The 15,444-nt window shown below is 39.1% G+C and overlaps 1 protein-coding gene across 2 annotated transcripts in view; it reads right to left on the bottom strand.

The window, feature by feature from the left end:
- acbd6 (acyl-CoA binding domain containing 6) overlaps positions 1-15,444 on the bottom strand; it is a 215,730-nt gene that overhangs the window by 14,449 nt on the left and 185,837 nt on the right. For both annotated transcript variants that reach the window (XM_072274298.1, XM_072274299.1), the window contains one exon: positions 15,028-15,058. In XM_072274298.1, coding sequence (XP_072130399.1) covers positions 15,028-15,058 — 31 coding nt within the window. The remainder of the gene's footprint in view (positions 1-15,027; positions 15,059-15,444) is intronic.

The following is a 15,444-nucleotide window of genomic DNA, read 5'->3' as shown; positions in this document are numbered from 1 at the left end:
TCTAGTACTTGGTAATGAATCGGGTCAGGTCACAGATCTCTATGGGTGAGCATCTGGGGGAGAGTGACCACCGCTCCCTGGCCTTTAGCATTATCATGGAAAAGGATACAATCAGAGAGGACAGGAAAATTTTTAACTGGGAAAGGGCAAATTATGAGGCTATAAGGCTAGAACTTGCGGGTGTGAATTGGGATGATGTTTTTGCAGGGAAATGTACTATGGACATGTGGTTGATGTTTAGAGATCTCTTGCAGGATGTTAGGGATAAATTTGTCCCGGTGAGGAAGATAAAGAATGGTAGCGTGAAGGAACCATGGGTGACAAGTGAGGTGGAAAATCTAGTCAGGTGGAAGAAGGCAGCATACATGAGGTTTAGGAAGCAAGGATCAGATGGGTCTATTGAGGAATATAGGGAAGTAAGAAAGGAGCTTAAGAAGGGGCGGAGAAGAGCAAGAAGGGGGCATGAGAAGGCCTTGGCGAGTAGGGTAAAGGAAAACCTCAAGGCATTCTTCAGTTATGTGAAGAAAAAAAGGATGACAGGAGTGAAGGTAGGACCAATTAGAGATAAAGGTGGGAAGATGTGCCTGGAGGTTGTGGAAGTGAGCGAGGTCCTCAATGAATACTTCTCTTTGGTATTCACCAATGAGAGGAAACTTGATGATGATGAGGACAGTATGAGTGAGGCTGATGTTCTGGAGCATGTTGATATTAAGGGAGAGGAAGTGTTGGAGTTGTTGAAATACATTAGGATGGATAAGTCCCCGGGGCCCGACGGAATATTCCTCAGGCTGCTCCACGGGGCGAGGGAAGAGATTGCTGAGCCTCTGGTTAGGATCTTTATGTCCTCGTTGTCCATGGGAATGGTACCGTAGGATTGGAGGGAGGTGAATGTTGTCCCCTTGTTCAAAAAAGGTAGTAGGGATAGTCCGGGTAATTATAGACCAGTGAGCCTTACGTCTGTGGTGGGAAAGCTGTTGGAAAAGAGATAGGATCTATGGGCATTTAGAGAATCATGGTCTGATCAGGGACAGTCAGCATGGCTTTGTGAAGGAGAGATCGTGTCTAACAAGCCTGATAGAGTTCTTTGAGGAGGTGACCAGGCATATAGATGAGGGTAGTGCAGTGGATGTGTTCTATATGGATTTTAGTAAGGCATTTGACAAGGTTCCACATGGTAGGCTTATTCAGAAAGTCAGAAGGCATGGGATCCAGGGAAGTTTGGCCAGGTGGATTCAGAATTGGCTTGTCTGCAGGAGGTAGAAGGTCGTGGTGGAGGGAGTACATTCAGATTGGAGGATTGTGACTAGTGGTGTCCCACAAGGATCTGTTCTGGGACCTCTACTTTTCGTGATTTTTATTAACAACATGGATGTGGGGGTAGAAGGGTGGGTTGGCAAGTTTGCAGACAACACAAAGGTTGTAGATAGTGCAGAGGATTGTCAAAGATTGCAGAGAGACATTGATAGGATGCAGAAGTGGGCTAAGAAGTGGCAGATGGAGTTCAACCCAGAGAAGTGTGAGGTGGTACACTTTGGAAGGACAAACTCCAAGGCAGAGTACAAAGTAAATGGCAGGATACTTGGTAGTGTGGAGGAGCAGAGGGATCTGGGGGTACATGTCCACAGATCCCTGAAAGTTGCCTCACAGGTGGATAGGGTAGTTCAGAAAGCTGATGGGGTGTTAGCTTTCATAAGTCGAGGGATAGAGTTTAAGAGTCGCGAGGTAATGATGCAGCTCTATAAAACTACGGTGAGGCCACACTTGGAGTACTGTGTCCAGTTCTGGTCGCCTCACTATAGGAAGGATATGGAAGCATTGGAAAGGGTACAGAGGAGATTTACCAGAATGCTGCCTGGTTTAGAGAGTATGCATTACGACCAGAGATTAAGGGAGCTAGGGGTTTACTCTTTGGAGAGACGGAGCATGAGAGGAGACATGATAGACAAGATAATAAGAGGAATAGATAGAGTGGATAGACAACGCCTCTTCCCCAGGGCACCACTGCTCAATACAAGAGGACATGGCTTTAAGTAAGGGGTGGGAAGTTCAAGGGGGATATTAGAGGAAGGTTTTTTATTCAGAGAGTGGTTGGTGCGTGGAATGCACTGTCTGAGTCAGTGGTGGAGGCAGATACACTAGTGAAGTTTAAGAGACCACTAGACAGGTATATGGAGGAATTTAAGGTGGGGGCTTATATGGGAGGCAGGGTTTGAGGGTCGGCACAACATTGTGGGCTGAAGGGCCTGTACTGTGCTGTACTATTCTATGTTCTATGTTAACATTGGCTTTTGCTGGTATGTAAACTGTGGTCAGGATCATGAAGGGCAATTCTTTTGGTAAGTAGAATGATTGGCACTTCATTGTTGGATGTTCCAGATCGGAGGAACAAGAATGCGACAAGACCGCTACATTCAAGCGCCATGAAGAATTTATCATGAAACACAGACCCCAACCTTTTGTCTTTTCTGAATCAGTAATCCAGTCCTTCCAGTGTATTGAGAAGCCTTTGGAGGTCACCAACGTATCTGCTGTGTCTGGAGTGAGCCATTCATGGATTTCATAGATTCTTCTACCAACTACTTATTTAAAGTGGGCAATTAATATACCAGCTGCACATCTTTGGGATACGAGAGGAAAGCTGAGCACTCAAGGGAAGCCCATGGTGTCAAAGGGAGAAGATACAAACTCCACACAGATAGCAGCCCAGGTTAAGATCGAACTTGGTAACTGGAGCTGTGAGACAACTATGCAACATTGCACCATTTGCTTGCTGGAGATCGATGTTTAACAAAAAGAGATTTACCAAGGTTCCTGATATTGGAAGAGTAAATGGAGATCAGGCAAAAGAGAACTGGGATTGAATGTCATGCTCTCCATCACAGAGCTGAACAATGTCTCAGTGGTCAGTTATGCAGCATGGTCACTTAGGGAGGATGACTAGCATTCATGGAATTGTACCCATCATTAGACTGTCTTAAGACAGACAGTAGAAATACAGCATTCGTGTTATGTATTTGCATGAGTTATTTATAACACAAATACATATATATACTCATTAAACATGCAAAAATTGCATTAACATAAATAATATTCTGAAAGCTTGCATTGTGCAAATTAATTCTATCATAGCAAGCTGTGTATAAAAATTGAAAATAGAAGCTGGCTTACATTAGAAGTCACAGTTCAAAGAATGTTCATGTAATGTATGTGTAAGACAGGAGGTTAAGAAGCTGAATTTATGGCGCACTGGGGCCCCATTTATCAAATGACAGAACTTTGGCCTTGTGCAGAGAAAAGGGAAAATGAATGTGTGCCTCTGCTAAACTTCATCAACTTGCATTATGCCACTTGTTCAGCTTTTTCTGTCTCTTGATGTCAGGGTCTGTCCTGGTGGGACTGAGGCAGCACACAACAGCAGATGGTGTCTCTGAAGCAAAGGGCTCCGAGGACACAGAGCCCGCCTCATCCCTCTCATGCGAGTCCCCCTCCTCCTCCGAGAACAGTTTGATTTCCTCTGGGACTGCTTGTGGGCAATAAAGTAATCTCAGGAGGGCTCTTGTCTACACATCAGGATATTGCTGATTGTTTGAATATACACAAAAAACATTCACACAAACACACATGGATGTCTGCTGGTTTAGAAATATCATCTCTGCAATTTAAATCTGATATTCAGATTACAGAACAGGTTCATTCACATAATTTATCAGAATCACTTAGTTGAGTTAATAGATAATGTGAAGAAGCAGATTTATGTGCTCAGTCTATTGTGCAAGGTTTGGGGATAGCTGGGAAAATGCAGAGCTTGGGTTAAACTGCAGCTCAAAAGAAAACTGCTGTTGTCCAGAAACTTAATTTCTAAGGTATATCTCTACCAATTTGTTAACATATTAAGTTCATTTTTAAATCAGAACTCAATTTGCTTGAATAACAAAAATAATCTTTAAACCCAATGACTGAGATAGCCAGAATTTCACACTTACTTCATATAACCTTGAATTAAAAAAAGTTGACCTATGTAGAATATGCATGTGACATAGCTGGCATCTGCAGCTACTTAAATAGAAACTTGGATCATAATATTATGAGCCTGATTGTATCCTGAATTTTCAAGAATAAATTGTGTGTATGCACAAAACCAAGCTGAAAGAGTTAAATTACAAGGAGAGAATGCACAGACTAGGTTTATGCTGTCATGAATTTGGATGATTATGAGACAATCTAACTAAAGTGTTTTAGATGATCAAATGAGTTGCTCAGATGGATGGTAAGGAACCATTTGCTGTTCCGTCAAGAGAACTGACCAAGGATTACATGGCCCATCAAGAATAGGCAAAATTGCCAATGAAGTCTCTCCTTGAAATTCTATTAACGGTGGGAGTCAATTTAAAATTTCAAAACAGATTCGTAATTGATGGAGTTGTACAGGTACTCCCCAGCTTGTGAACAATCAACCTACATACGAGCAACCATTTAGTAAACAGGCCCCAGTTGCACTGCGGGCATCTTCTGCCATGTCAGCACGAGGCTCCGAACTGTTGGCAGAGGTAGAACCCTGGTGTAACCTAAGGAGGATCTGTAAAACACAAGACAGAACCTTGAGCCCACCTGAACTGTCCAGCAGCTACTCGTTTACACTAATCCTGACTGATTCTCTGCACATCATGTAAAATTTTAGATATCAAAACCACTGCAGCAACTCCTCTAATGAACTAGACTAGTTTAATGCAGGGTATACTTGTGTCAGGTGAGTGTTAAGGTGAGAAGGTGAATATGTGGATTATGGAGGAGACATGGAGGAGCTAAAATGTAAAAGAGTAACTGAGTTCTTGAGTGCCACTGCTACTGGTGCAGCAAAGCAGAAATGTCAGCCTTAAAGTACAACCTGAAATTAAGCCTTTTTCACATTTTCCAGACTAACGTAGCTTGGAAACATAAGTTGTGATTTTGACGAATTACTGATTACACATACCATGAAAAAGGAAAGGTACGTCGCATCCGGAGTTTCTCCAGTTAGCAGACGATTTCCCTCCATGCCTCTCTGACGTAGTGGGGAACTGCGTACGAGGCAAGTTACAGCAGTGGTTTGCCATTGGCTTCTGCCGGGTGAGTTTCCAAAGAGATCACCAGCTCGTAACCCAGCATGGATGGAAATCATGCAGGGGAGTTGGCTGGATTCGAACCTGGGACCTTTCGCCCTGAAGTCTGACGCTGATGCCACTACGCCACCAGCGGGGTCATATGAAGCTATTCAAAATACACGTCAGAAATTAACCAAGTAAAACAAGGCACAAAATCCCTGCTTGAAAATTCAGATTGGTTGTTTAAACAAAAAGAAAAAAGTTGTGTAAAGTTTTCAGTAAATCAACAACTAAGTCTTTTTGCTAGTGGATTTTTGTATTATACTGTATTCCTCTGCATTATGTTTGCTTAGGTTACAGAAACTCACCCTTAAAGAATTTCCAAAACACTACCAAAAAGTTTGAGATACAGAATAAAAATTTGTTCTTATGGAATTTATTTGAGAAAAAAAAAGCTAAATGAACACAGATTGAAAAAGAATCACCAAATTTAGTCAATTTTTGTCAAAATTTTCTTGGAATGCAACCCCTCCATAATGTGAGGGTAAACTCTACTTTTAGTTCATTATTTCAAACCTAAATATTCCACCCCTGTATTGTTTCCAGACACAACCCATTTATTGTTAGATGTTTTAACAGTTTAAAAGGATACAAGATAAAAATCATTGAACCTCACTTAAATCCTGGCACTATTTATGACTTTATAAAGAAATTAGCAAGTGAATTAAAATTCTGATGCCAAAATCTATTGTACAAGATGGAGGATTGATGAAGTATTATAAATATGTGGGAAACAAAGTGTGTTGTGAACTGGGTTAGGAGTTAATTCCACCTAGTCCTGAGCTGAAGGGCACATCTGTAGTTCTCTGAGAATATTGTTACTGATGAAGGCACAATGAGGATTGTTCAGAGGAATTTTAATTTAGAAAGGAGGCAGAAGCCACAGACAGTACATGATTAAAGCTGTTATTCACCTTTACCCTGTTCCATCTTGGATCTAGCAGCTGCACACCCACCCACCAATATTTCACACTTTATCACCACAGGTGACAGCGAAAGGCCAATTCTGATAAAACGGCATTTAATAAGTACTGGAGTTCAACAGCTTTGGCCACAATAAGCAAAGTCTGACTCTGAGTTATGCGTGTGTTCAATATGTTCAGTTGAACAGTAGCTCCGGCAAGGCAAATAAGTGAAATAAATGGCTTCCACTGTTTCTATATTTCAGTAATTAAGAAAAAATATTTTTGTTCCACAGTGTTTCTGCAGTTTTCTGGAAGTTACATTGTAAATCTGGGGCAGGCCATTCCAATGGAGAGGAGTGGGCCTGAGGGAGATAGGGAAGTTTCATACATTGTTCAACTTAAGTTATTCAAAGGTACAGGTTTACTAAAATGTTTGTGAACCCTGGAGATTTTTCTCTATTTCTGTATAAATATGACCTAAAATGCGATCAGATCTTCATGCAAGTCCTAAAACTAGATAATAAATAAATAAATAACACAAAAAACATTATACTTGTTCATTAATTTATTGAGAAGAATGATCCAATATTACATGTATTTGTTGGAAAAAGTTTGTGAACCTCTGGGGTACTGCCTTTCACAAAAGCTATTTGAAGTCTACATGTTTTCCAATCAATGAGATGAGATTGGAGGTGAGAGTTGCAGAGGTGCCCTGCACTACAAAAAGGACATGAAGGTTGCTGACAGAGCCTGCTCTTCTCAAAAAAGATCCGTTTATGTGCACCATGCCTCGATCAAAACACTTTCAGAGGACCTTAGAAAAATTGTAGAGATGCATGAAGCTGGAAAAGGCTACAAAAGCACTTTTAAAGACCTGAGTGTTCATCAGTCCACAGTAAGAGAAATTGTCTACAAATGGAGGAAACTCAGTACTGTTGCTACTCTCCATAGGAGTGGACATCCTGCAAAGATCACACCAAAAGCATAATGTGCAATGCTGAAGGAGGTGAAAAAGAATCAGGGGTAACAGCAAAAAGCCTGCAGAAATATTTAGGACTTGCTAAAGTCTCTGTTCATGTGTCCACTACAAGAAAAACACTGAACAAGAATAGTGTCTACGGAGGAAATCACTGCTTTCCAAAAAAAAACATTCCTGCATGTCTCAAGTTTGCAAACGACCAATTAGATGTTCCACAACACTTCTGGGACAATATTCTGTGGACAGATGAGACAAAAGTTGATCTTTTTGGCAGAAATGCACATTGCTATATTTGCAAGAAAAGGGGCAATGCACACTAACACCAAAACCTCATCCCACCTGTGAAGCATGGTAGAAGGAGCATTTTGGTTTGGGGCTACTTTGCTGCCTCAAGGCAGTGAGCGTTTGAAATCGTTGAGGGTACAATGAGTTCAAAATTGTATCAAGACATTTTACAGGAGAATGTCAGGGCAGCAGTCTATCACCATAAGCTTAATAGAAGTTGGATAATGCAACAAGACAATAATTTGAAAGTCAAGAGTAAATCAATAACAGAATCATTTAAAAAGAAGAAAATTTGTGTTTTTGAATAGCCAAGTCAATGTCCTGACCTTAATCATACAGAAATATTGTGGAAGGACCTGAAGCAAGCAGTTCATGCAAGGAAGCCCACTAGCATCCCAGAATTGAAGCAGTTTTGTAAGGAAGAATGGCCTAAAATTCCTCCAAGCCAATGTGCAGGACTGATCGACAGTTACCGGAAACATTTGGTTGAAGTTATTGCTGTACAAGGGGGTCACACCAGTTACTGAAAGCAAAGGTTCACATACTTTTTCCAACAAGTACATGTAATATTGAATGAATGAATGAACGAAATTTATTTCAGTCAGTACAAACATAACAAAAAGCATCATTTTCAATGATGATTTCATAGGACAAAATTATAACAAAAAAACATAGATATTCTTTAAAACAGACTGAAAGGTTGTAGGCTGAAGCTACAGCTTATTATGCCTACCTCTCCTACTTAAACAACAAAATATATGACGTCAATCATCACATCAAAACAAAAAAATTCATAATCTTTTCACACATTTATTTACATTACTCCCATTCATTTTAAATCACGTATTTTATATTTGTTCATTAAATTATTTTTAAATAATTTTTTAAACTTGTTAAGTGTGGTGCATGTTTTTAAATTCTCACTACAACTGTTCCACAGGTTCACCCCCTGACTGAGATACAATGACTTTTTACATTTGTTCTTATTGCTTGTTTTTGAAATATACATGTTCCTCTCAAATCATGTTGACTTTCTCTCATTTTAAACAACCTTCGGATACTTTGTGGTAGCTGTCCATTTTTTACTTTATACATAATTTGTATTATTTTAAAATCTACAAAATCTCTGAATTTTGAAGTGCTTACTTGAATAAATAGTGGATTGGTTGGCTCATAATAACTTGTCTTATTTACAATTCGTATGACTTTCTCTTGGAGTAGAACAATTGAGTTTGTATTTGTTTTGTATGTATTTCCCCATACCTCTGCACAGTAAGTCATGTATGGGACTATAAGTGAACAGTATAATGTATACAAAGGTTCCTGATTTAAGAAATCTTGCACTTCGTACAGTATTGCAATAGATTTTCACATTTTTGCTTTGACATAATTTATATGTGGTTTCCAGCTTATTTTATTATCTATTATCACTCCTAAAAATTTTGTTTCAAATACCTTATCAATTTCAACATAATTTATTCTGTTTACTATATGAGTTTGGTACATGGTTTCCAAATATTATGAATTTAGTTTTACTTAGATTTAGTGATAATTTGTTAGTGTCAAACCATTTCTTTATAATTTTTAGTTCTTTCTCCACTGTATCCAAAAGTTGTTTCAGATGTTCCCCACTACAAAATATAGTTATCATCAGCAAATAATATACATTTTAATATCTGAGAGACCGTACATATATCGTTTATATACAAGACGAACAGCAATGGACCAAGCACTGAACTTTGTGGAACCCCACAAGTTACCCTCAAAAGTTTTGAATTCGAGTTGCTTATATGTACATACTGATACCTGCTTCCAAATAACTACTTAACCAGTCATGTGCCACCCCTCTAATACCATATCTTTCTAATTTGTTAATAATAATTTATGGTCAATGGTGTCAAATGCTTTTTTTAGATCAAGGAATATTCCCACTGTGTATTCATTTCTTTCTATAGCAGTTAATATTTCTTCTACAAAATCTATGTATTGTAGTGGTTCTGTTTTTTCTGAAACCATATTGCTGTTCACAGAGTATATTATGTTTTGTTATGAAATCATCTAACCTTCTTACAAATACTAATACGTTTGTAATTAAATACATATCATATCCATTCCAATCTGTTGATTTCTTACTCTTTGATTTATATACTATATCAATTATTTCTTTTTCCTCAGTTGCTCTAATAAACATAGTGTAAGTATTTCTATTGATAATATTACTATTTACTCCATCTTTATTGCTGGGTTCAATAATTGATTTAGCTAACTTTGGATCATTTTTCTTAATAAATAAATGAACAAGTGTAATGCTTCTTGTGTTATTTATTTAATTGGGTTCTCTTTATCTAGTTTTAGGATTAATGTGAAGATCTGATCACATTTTAGGTTATATTTATGCAGAAATAGAGAAAATTCTACAGAGTTCATAAACTTTCTAGCACCACTATACTTGATAGTGACACTTCAAATATTTTATATTTTAATTTTTCCTAGCATAACTAATTTCTAACAGTTCACTGCTTGTAAATATTTTTTAACATTCAAAGTCTTCATGGATGATAAGGCTAGAAGTGCAGTTTAATTGCCTCTCAAAGCAATTTTGTAGGAGAGTACTATTTGCATAAATATAATCTGAAAAGCTAGTTTTTAGAACAAAAATTTCCAAGACATCTGTGTTTTCATTCCTTTTCACTTGTTATTATCACCTAGCTGCACCCAAGCAGGCAGTTGTGCATGCTGCCTCTCCAAGTGAACAACCCAGATCCAGAGACCCGATGTTGTTTGCATGGACTTTGCATGTTCTCTCTGTGATTGCTTAAGTACATGCAGAGAAAATGTACAGTTGAGTTTTAGAATAGCAATGGAGGGGCGAGTGTTGATGTTTTTATGTTGATATTTTCTTGTATGCCTATGGGGACAATAGGCATACAAGAAAATTTAATAGAAAGGTTGGAGCTCTGAGAGTCGGCACTCACTTGATGGATCAAATAGCATCCTTCTATGTTGTAAGGAAACATGGAAACAATGGTTTTAAGATTTATTTCTGAAACTTCCTCAAGTCAATTGAAATGTACTAACATGTGTAAGATGTTTGCTACGGTCCATCTAAGTCTCAACTTGCATAACATGTTCTGTGGGGAATAAGTCATTTGTTAACTATAGGTATGTGTGATGGGGTTCGGCAAGCATAGGTAGACAACCTAGAAATGTTTCATAGGTGGCAAGCATCTGGTAGAAAGTGTACACTTTGTTCACAGCTTTAGATAATAATGATGAATACACAATTGCTATTAATTAGATTTAAGTCATTACTTTCTCCATATTTTAATTCTTGGCAGTGGTTGAATGTGACAATCATAGAACTGATAGATCAGAAACAATATTTGAGATATTAGTTGGCAGGAGGCGGGAGGAGAAGATGGCGGCACGATGCAGCGCGTGCAGCTCTCCGGTGAAATGATATTGTATTTGTAAGTAGGATGCCGTGCACAATTCTAATTTGATGGAGACAGACGTGAGAAGCAGAGGAACATCTGGAGAAAACTTCTGAAATGCCCGGTTCGCTGCTGTTGCTACCGTGCGATCGAGAATCTCCGGAGGGAAGGCCCCAAAATCCCTGGCTTTGCCTGCTGCTGTCGACCAAGGCTGGGGTCGAAGCATTTGGCAGAGATGGTGCTCGGTACCCGGTGTCAGAGGGCTGATCGGAGCTCGAAGTTTTCAGATGATTCAGAGTCAGACCGTGGTCGGGCATGGCAGGGAGAGTTTTCTTCCTTCTCCCATCTGCGTGAGATGTGGGACTTTCAAGAGACTTTGAACTTTTTTACTGTGACCATGGCCTGTTCTTCATCAAGTTATGGTATTGTTGCACTGTTGTAGCTATATGTTATAATTATGTGGTTTTTATTAGTTTTTCAGTCTTGGTCTGTCCTATGTTTCTGTGATATCACACCGGAGGAATATTGTGTCATTTCTTAATGCATGCATTACTAAATGACAATAAAAGAGGACTGCATGTCCTCATAATCTAATAATCTAATCTAATCTATTAGGTAGAATCTGTGAAGCAGACCACGACATTCATTTAAGCTTTTAATATGGTTCAAGATTAAGTTGAAGTTCAAGTTCAAGCTCAATTGTCAATCAACCATACATGAATACAGTCAAACAAAACAGTGTTACTCCAGGGCCAAGGTGCAAAACCAGTACCAGCAGTCATTCACAACACAAGGCACACATAGCACATATAGCACAGCAGTAAAATATAATCACAAAAAAATATATATAATCCAAGTCCCTGAATCCACGAATGTTGCAGCAGTCTGGAGTTGAACACAATACATTGCGTCTACTACTGACTTGATGCCTCTCTCATGGGCGGCTGCAAGTATGCACCATCGTGCTTTGAGGCCTAGTCCTCGCATGACCGAGTGCACGTAGCTCCCCTGCCTTTCGCCCACAAAACTGTGAACGGGACTTGAAATATTCCACATCACCAATGTCCAATAAGGGTCTTGCAATCACAAGTGACTAAGAAAATCACTCGCTGTTAGACTGCACAGTGCTTTCCCACACCAACACATCTCTAATGCAGGCAGCAGCACAATCCACACCAAGTCCAGCTCCTTCAGTTTTTCTGCCAACAAGCAACTCGCTGATGGGGTACACCTGCAGTACTTTATGTTCTTAATGTCCAGTGGGGTTTTCCTGATCATAACAAATACAGTACAATAACACCTTTGGTTGGCACTGTAGAAGCCTCTGCAGCTGAGTGTGCTGCCATCTTACTGGACATATAACATCTGCTGCATCTATTATGACACATCAAAGTGTTTCTATGAACACTTATGTATTATTTAATTACAAATTCCTTTGTGCACAACTAAAATTGAGGTAGTCTACATAAATTAGTGAGAGGACATTAATACATTGTGGAGAGTTTATTTATACATTCTTCATTATAAAAAGGTGGAAAAAAATTCATAATGGAAATACAAATGAAGACCCTTCTCTTGTTCTGACAACTATCTGAACCTGAATTAGATGCTCCTGAGGTAGAGTGTCATGCTTGATTCCTGAGATGAACTTTACAACACATTTTTGTTCTGTTGCCAAGATCTGCGTAATTCTGCAGGCCCTCCAAGGCACATTACATCCTTATTTCAAAACTCTCATCAATTCCACTCATGTCATATCCTGGCTCTCTTTTGATAGTTTTACAGATTACACAAATTCCAGTTGTAGTCAAATGTCTGCAGCAAGAATGCACAACTCATGCTGAACAATAAATAGACAAAAAGGTTGACTGAAACCCTATCCCAAGATGCTGTTGGGCTCTGGTGTTGATACGGAACTTTGAAGTAGACTTAAAATAGTTTTTCATTTAAGAGACACGTTTTCCATCCATGTGTATATTATATGATAACGTCAGCAAAGTAACAAACCATTACAGAAATAACAAGATGATTTCAGAGTGTTTAGTTTTGTCCTTAAATTGTCACTTGCTCAATATGAATGTTCGTGGAATCATGCATGAACAAGTTTTAGACTGCTGATAGGTAAAACAAAAAAAAACTTTTCTGCATCAAAGCATCTTTGTTGTACTAATGGCTGGACATCACGTATTCCCATCAGACAAACAGGATGGGATGGAAAAGGATGGTTATGATGAGTATTATTTATAGATTATAAGAGAGCAGAGCTGGGGGTGAGAGGGAGAAGGAGAGGAGAGAAAGAGAGACAGAGACAGAATCAGTGAAAAAGAGAAAGAGAGAGCCAGCAAGAGAGCGTGTATAAGTGAAAAACAGAGAAAGATTCCCCATCCCTCATCAAACCCACTTTTACTGCAGAAATACTTTGAATAAGTTTCATAATGGTTCTCAATATCAGGTTGCATGTGTCTACTCTTTGACAGCAAACACATCTATGGCATGAGAAATCAGTTGCCATAATAGTATGCATGCTAGTTCAACATGTGCCTATGCTGATTTGATTAGACTTTATTAAACTGAAGGTTGATGTTCTATACTTCCTTAACTTGTGCAGCCAAAAGCATGTTCAGAACAAGGAAAGACTCCCCAGAAATGCTATTTACTGATATCATTGACATCTTGCTGGCTTATGCTCTATTAATTGCTGCTAAAACTCCAGAGGACGTCAATACTACAGGAATTACTCAAAGTTGGTAACATCGGTGGGGAGTGGTGCACAAGATGCTGAAGGATTCTGGCTCGACTTCAAGCTTTTGCACTAATCAGCACAGTGTTGTTAATGAGTGGAAGTAAGGTGAATGGGTAAGAGCTCACAAAAGCAGGCTATGTTTACTCAGAGAACAAGTTTCCTTCCCAAGCCAACACAAATGTTGTCACATTTGGATGCCATCTGTGCCATCCTAGGCACCAATCTCAGAGCAGGGTGTGAACCACTTCTTTTTGGACAATTTGGTTAGCTTTCTACTGGTGCCACCACAACAAATCAAAGGGGGACAAAGGTTACCCAAAATGACCAGGTCTTGACAACAATGCACACACTCACTAATGGATACAAGCATTTCCATGCTGCCAAATATGCAGGGGCTGAATCCTGTAATGCTTGGACAATACCTAACAATAATTCTGCCATCTACAGCATGTTGTTCTGGGAAAGCCCTGTAATACCTTGTAGAGTGGATCTCAAGATTCAGATTACCTTTGAAGCAGGAAAAGTGAAGAGGAAGGAAAGAGATAACATGGATATATCTTGGCCAGATCATCTCCAATATCTGGATTAAAGTAAACACTGAGCAACATATCCTTGGTATGAGCAATAAGGTTCAATGTGCTGTGAGTTCTGAGGTGCTCTTCTGCACACCACTGTTGTAACATGTGGTTATTTGAGTTACTGTCACCTTCCTGTCAGCTTGACCCAGTCTAGTCATTCTTCTCTGACTCCTCTCATAAGCAAGGCATTTTCACCCATAGAGCTGCTACTTATTGGATGTTTTTTGAATCATTCTCTCTAAGCTCTAGAGACTGCTCTGCATGAAAATCCCAGGAAATAAGCAGTTTCTGAGATACTCAAACCACTGTTTGACACCAACAATCATTTCATGGTCAAAGTCAATTAGATCACATAACTGTTTACAGTTACTGCTCTGTAGACTTACTAAATATGCCCGCAGAAAAAGAATCTCAGGATTGTATCTAGTGACACGTATGCACTCTGATAATATATTTTATTTTGAACTTTGAATTGCCCTATTCTGATGTATGATCTGAACAACAAGTGAACCTCTTGACCATGTCTGCATGTTTTTGTGCATCGAGTTGCTGCCATATGATTGGCTGATTAGATATTTACATTAACGAGCATGGAGTGGCCATGGAGTGTAATTTATTGTGATTTGCCAACACATCACGATGTAATAACTGATGTATTTTCATTCATGGTCAAGAGAGAAAAACATGCAACTTAAGGGATTAAAATGCAGAGAGAAAAAAATTCTGCCTATTATTTTAGAGTCAGCAGTAGTACCATACAGTTGGTGGGGAGATACCAATATTAATATCACACTTAACTTATGGTTCCCATTCTCATTATGACCATAAAATCCAGAAATTATTATATTGATAAAATAAACTACTGAAGTTGAAGTTGATTTCATCTAGCCTTCCTTTCAAAATCTGGCAAATAATCTTTGCAATGCAGAATAATTAAAACAAAATCAAATTAACAGACTTACCATAGTGCAGTGCTGTTTGTCCTTCACTATCCTGTAATCAGAAGAGACAAGTCTCATTGTATATCATTTGGAAAATCCAGAAAAATAATCTAAGTCTGAAACAATTAATAAACTTCAATAATCTGACAGGCATTACATTATTGCAACACACATAAAAGTTGCTGGTGAACGCAGCAGGCCAAGCAGCATCTGTAGGAAGAGGTGCAGTCGACGTTTCAGGCCGAGACACTTCGTCAGGTCTAACTGAAGGAAGAGTGAGTAAGGGATTTGAAAGTTGGAGGGGGAGGGGGAGATCCAAAATGATAGGAGAAGACGGGGGGGGGGGATGGAGCCAAGAGCTGGACAGGTGATAGGCAAAAGGGATACAAGAGGATCATGGGACAGGAGGTCCGGGAAGAAAGACAAGGAGGGGGGGAG

The sequence above is a fragment of the Mobula birostris genome, chromosome 12 (assembly GCF_030028105.1).
Source record: "Mobula birostris isolate sMobBir1 chromosome 12, sMobBir1.hap1, whole genome shotgun sequence".
NCBI lineage: Eukaryota > Metazoa > Chordata > Chondrichthyes > Myliobatiformes > Myliobatidae > Mobula > Mobula birostris.
Note: the sequence above shows the minus strand (reverse complement) of the source record. Positions and strands in the feature narration are given on the sequence as shown.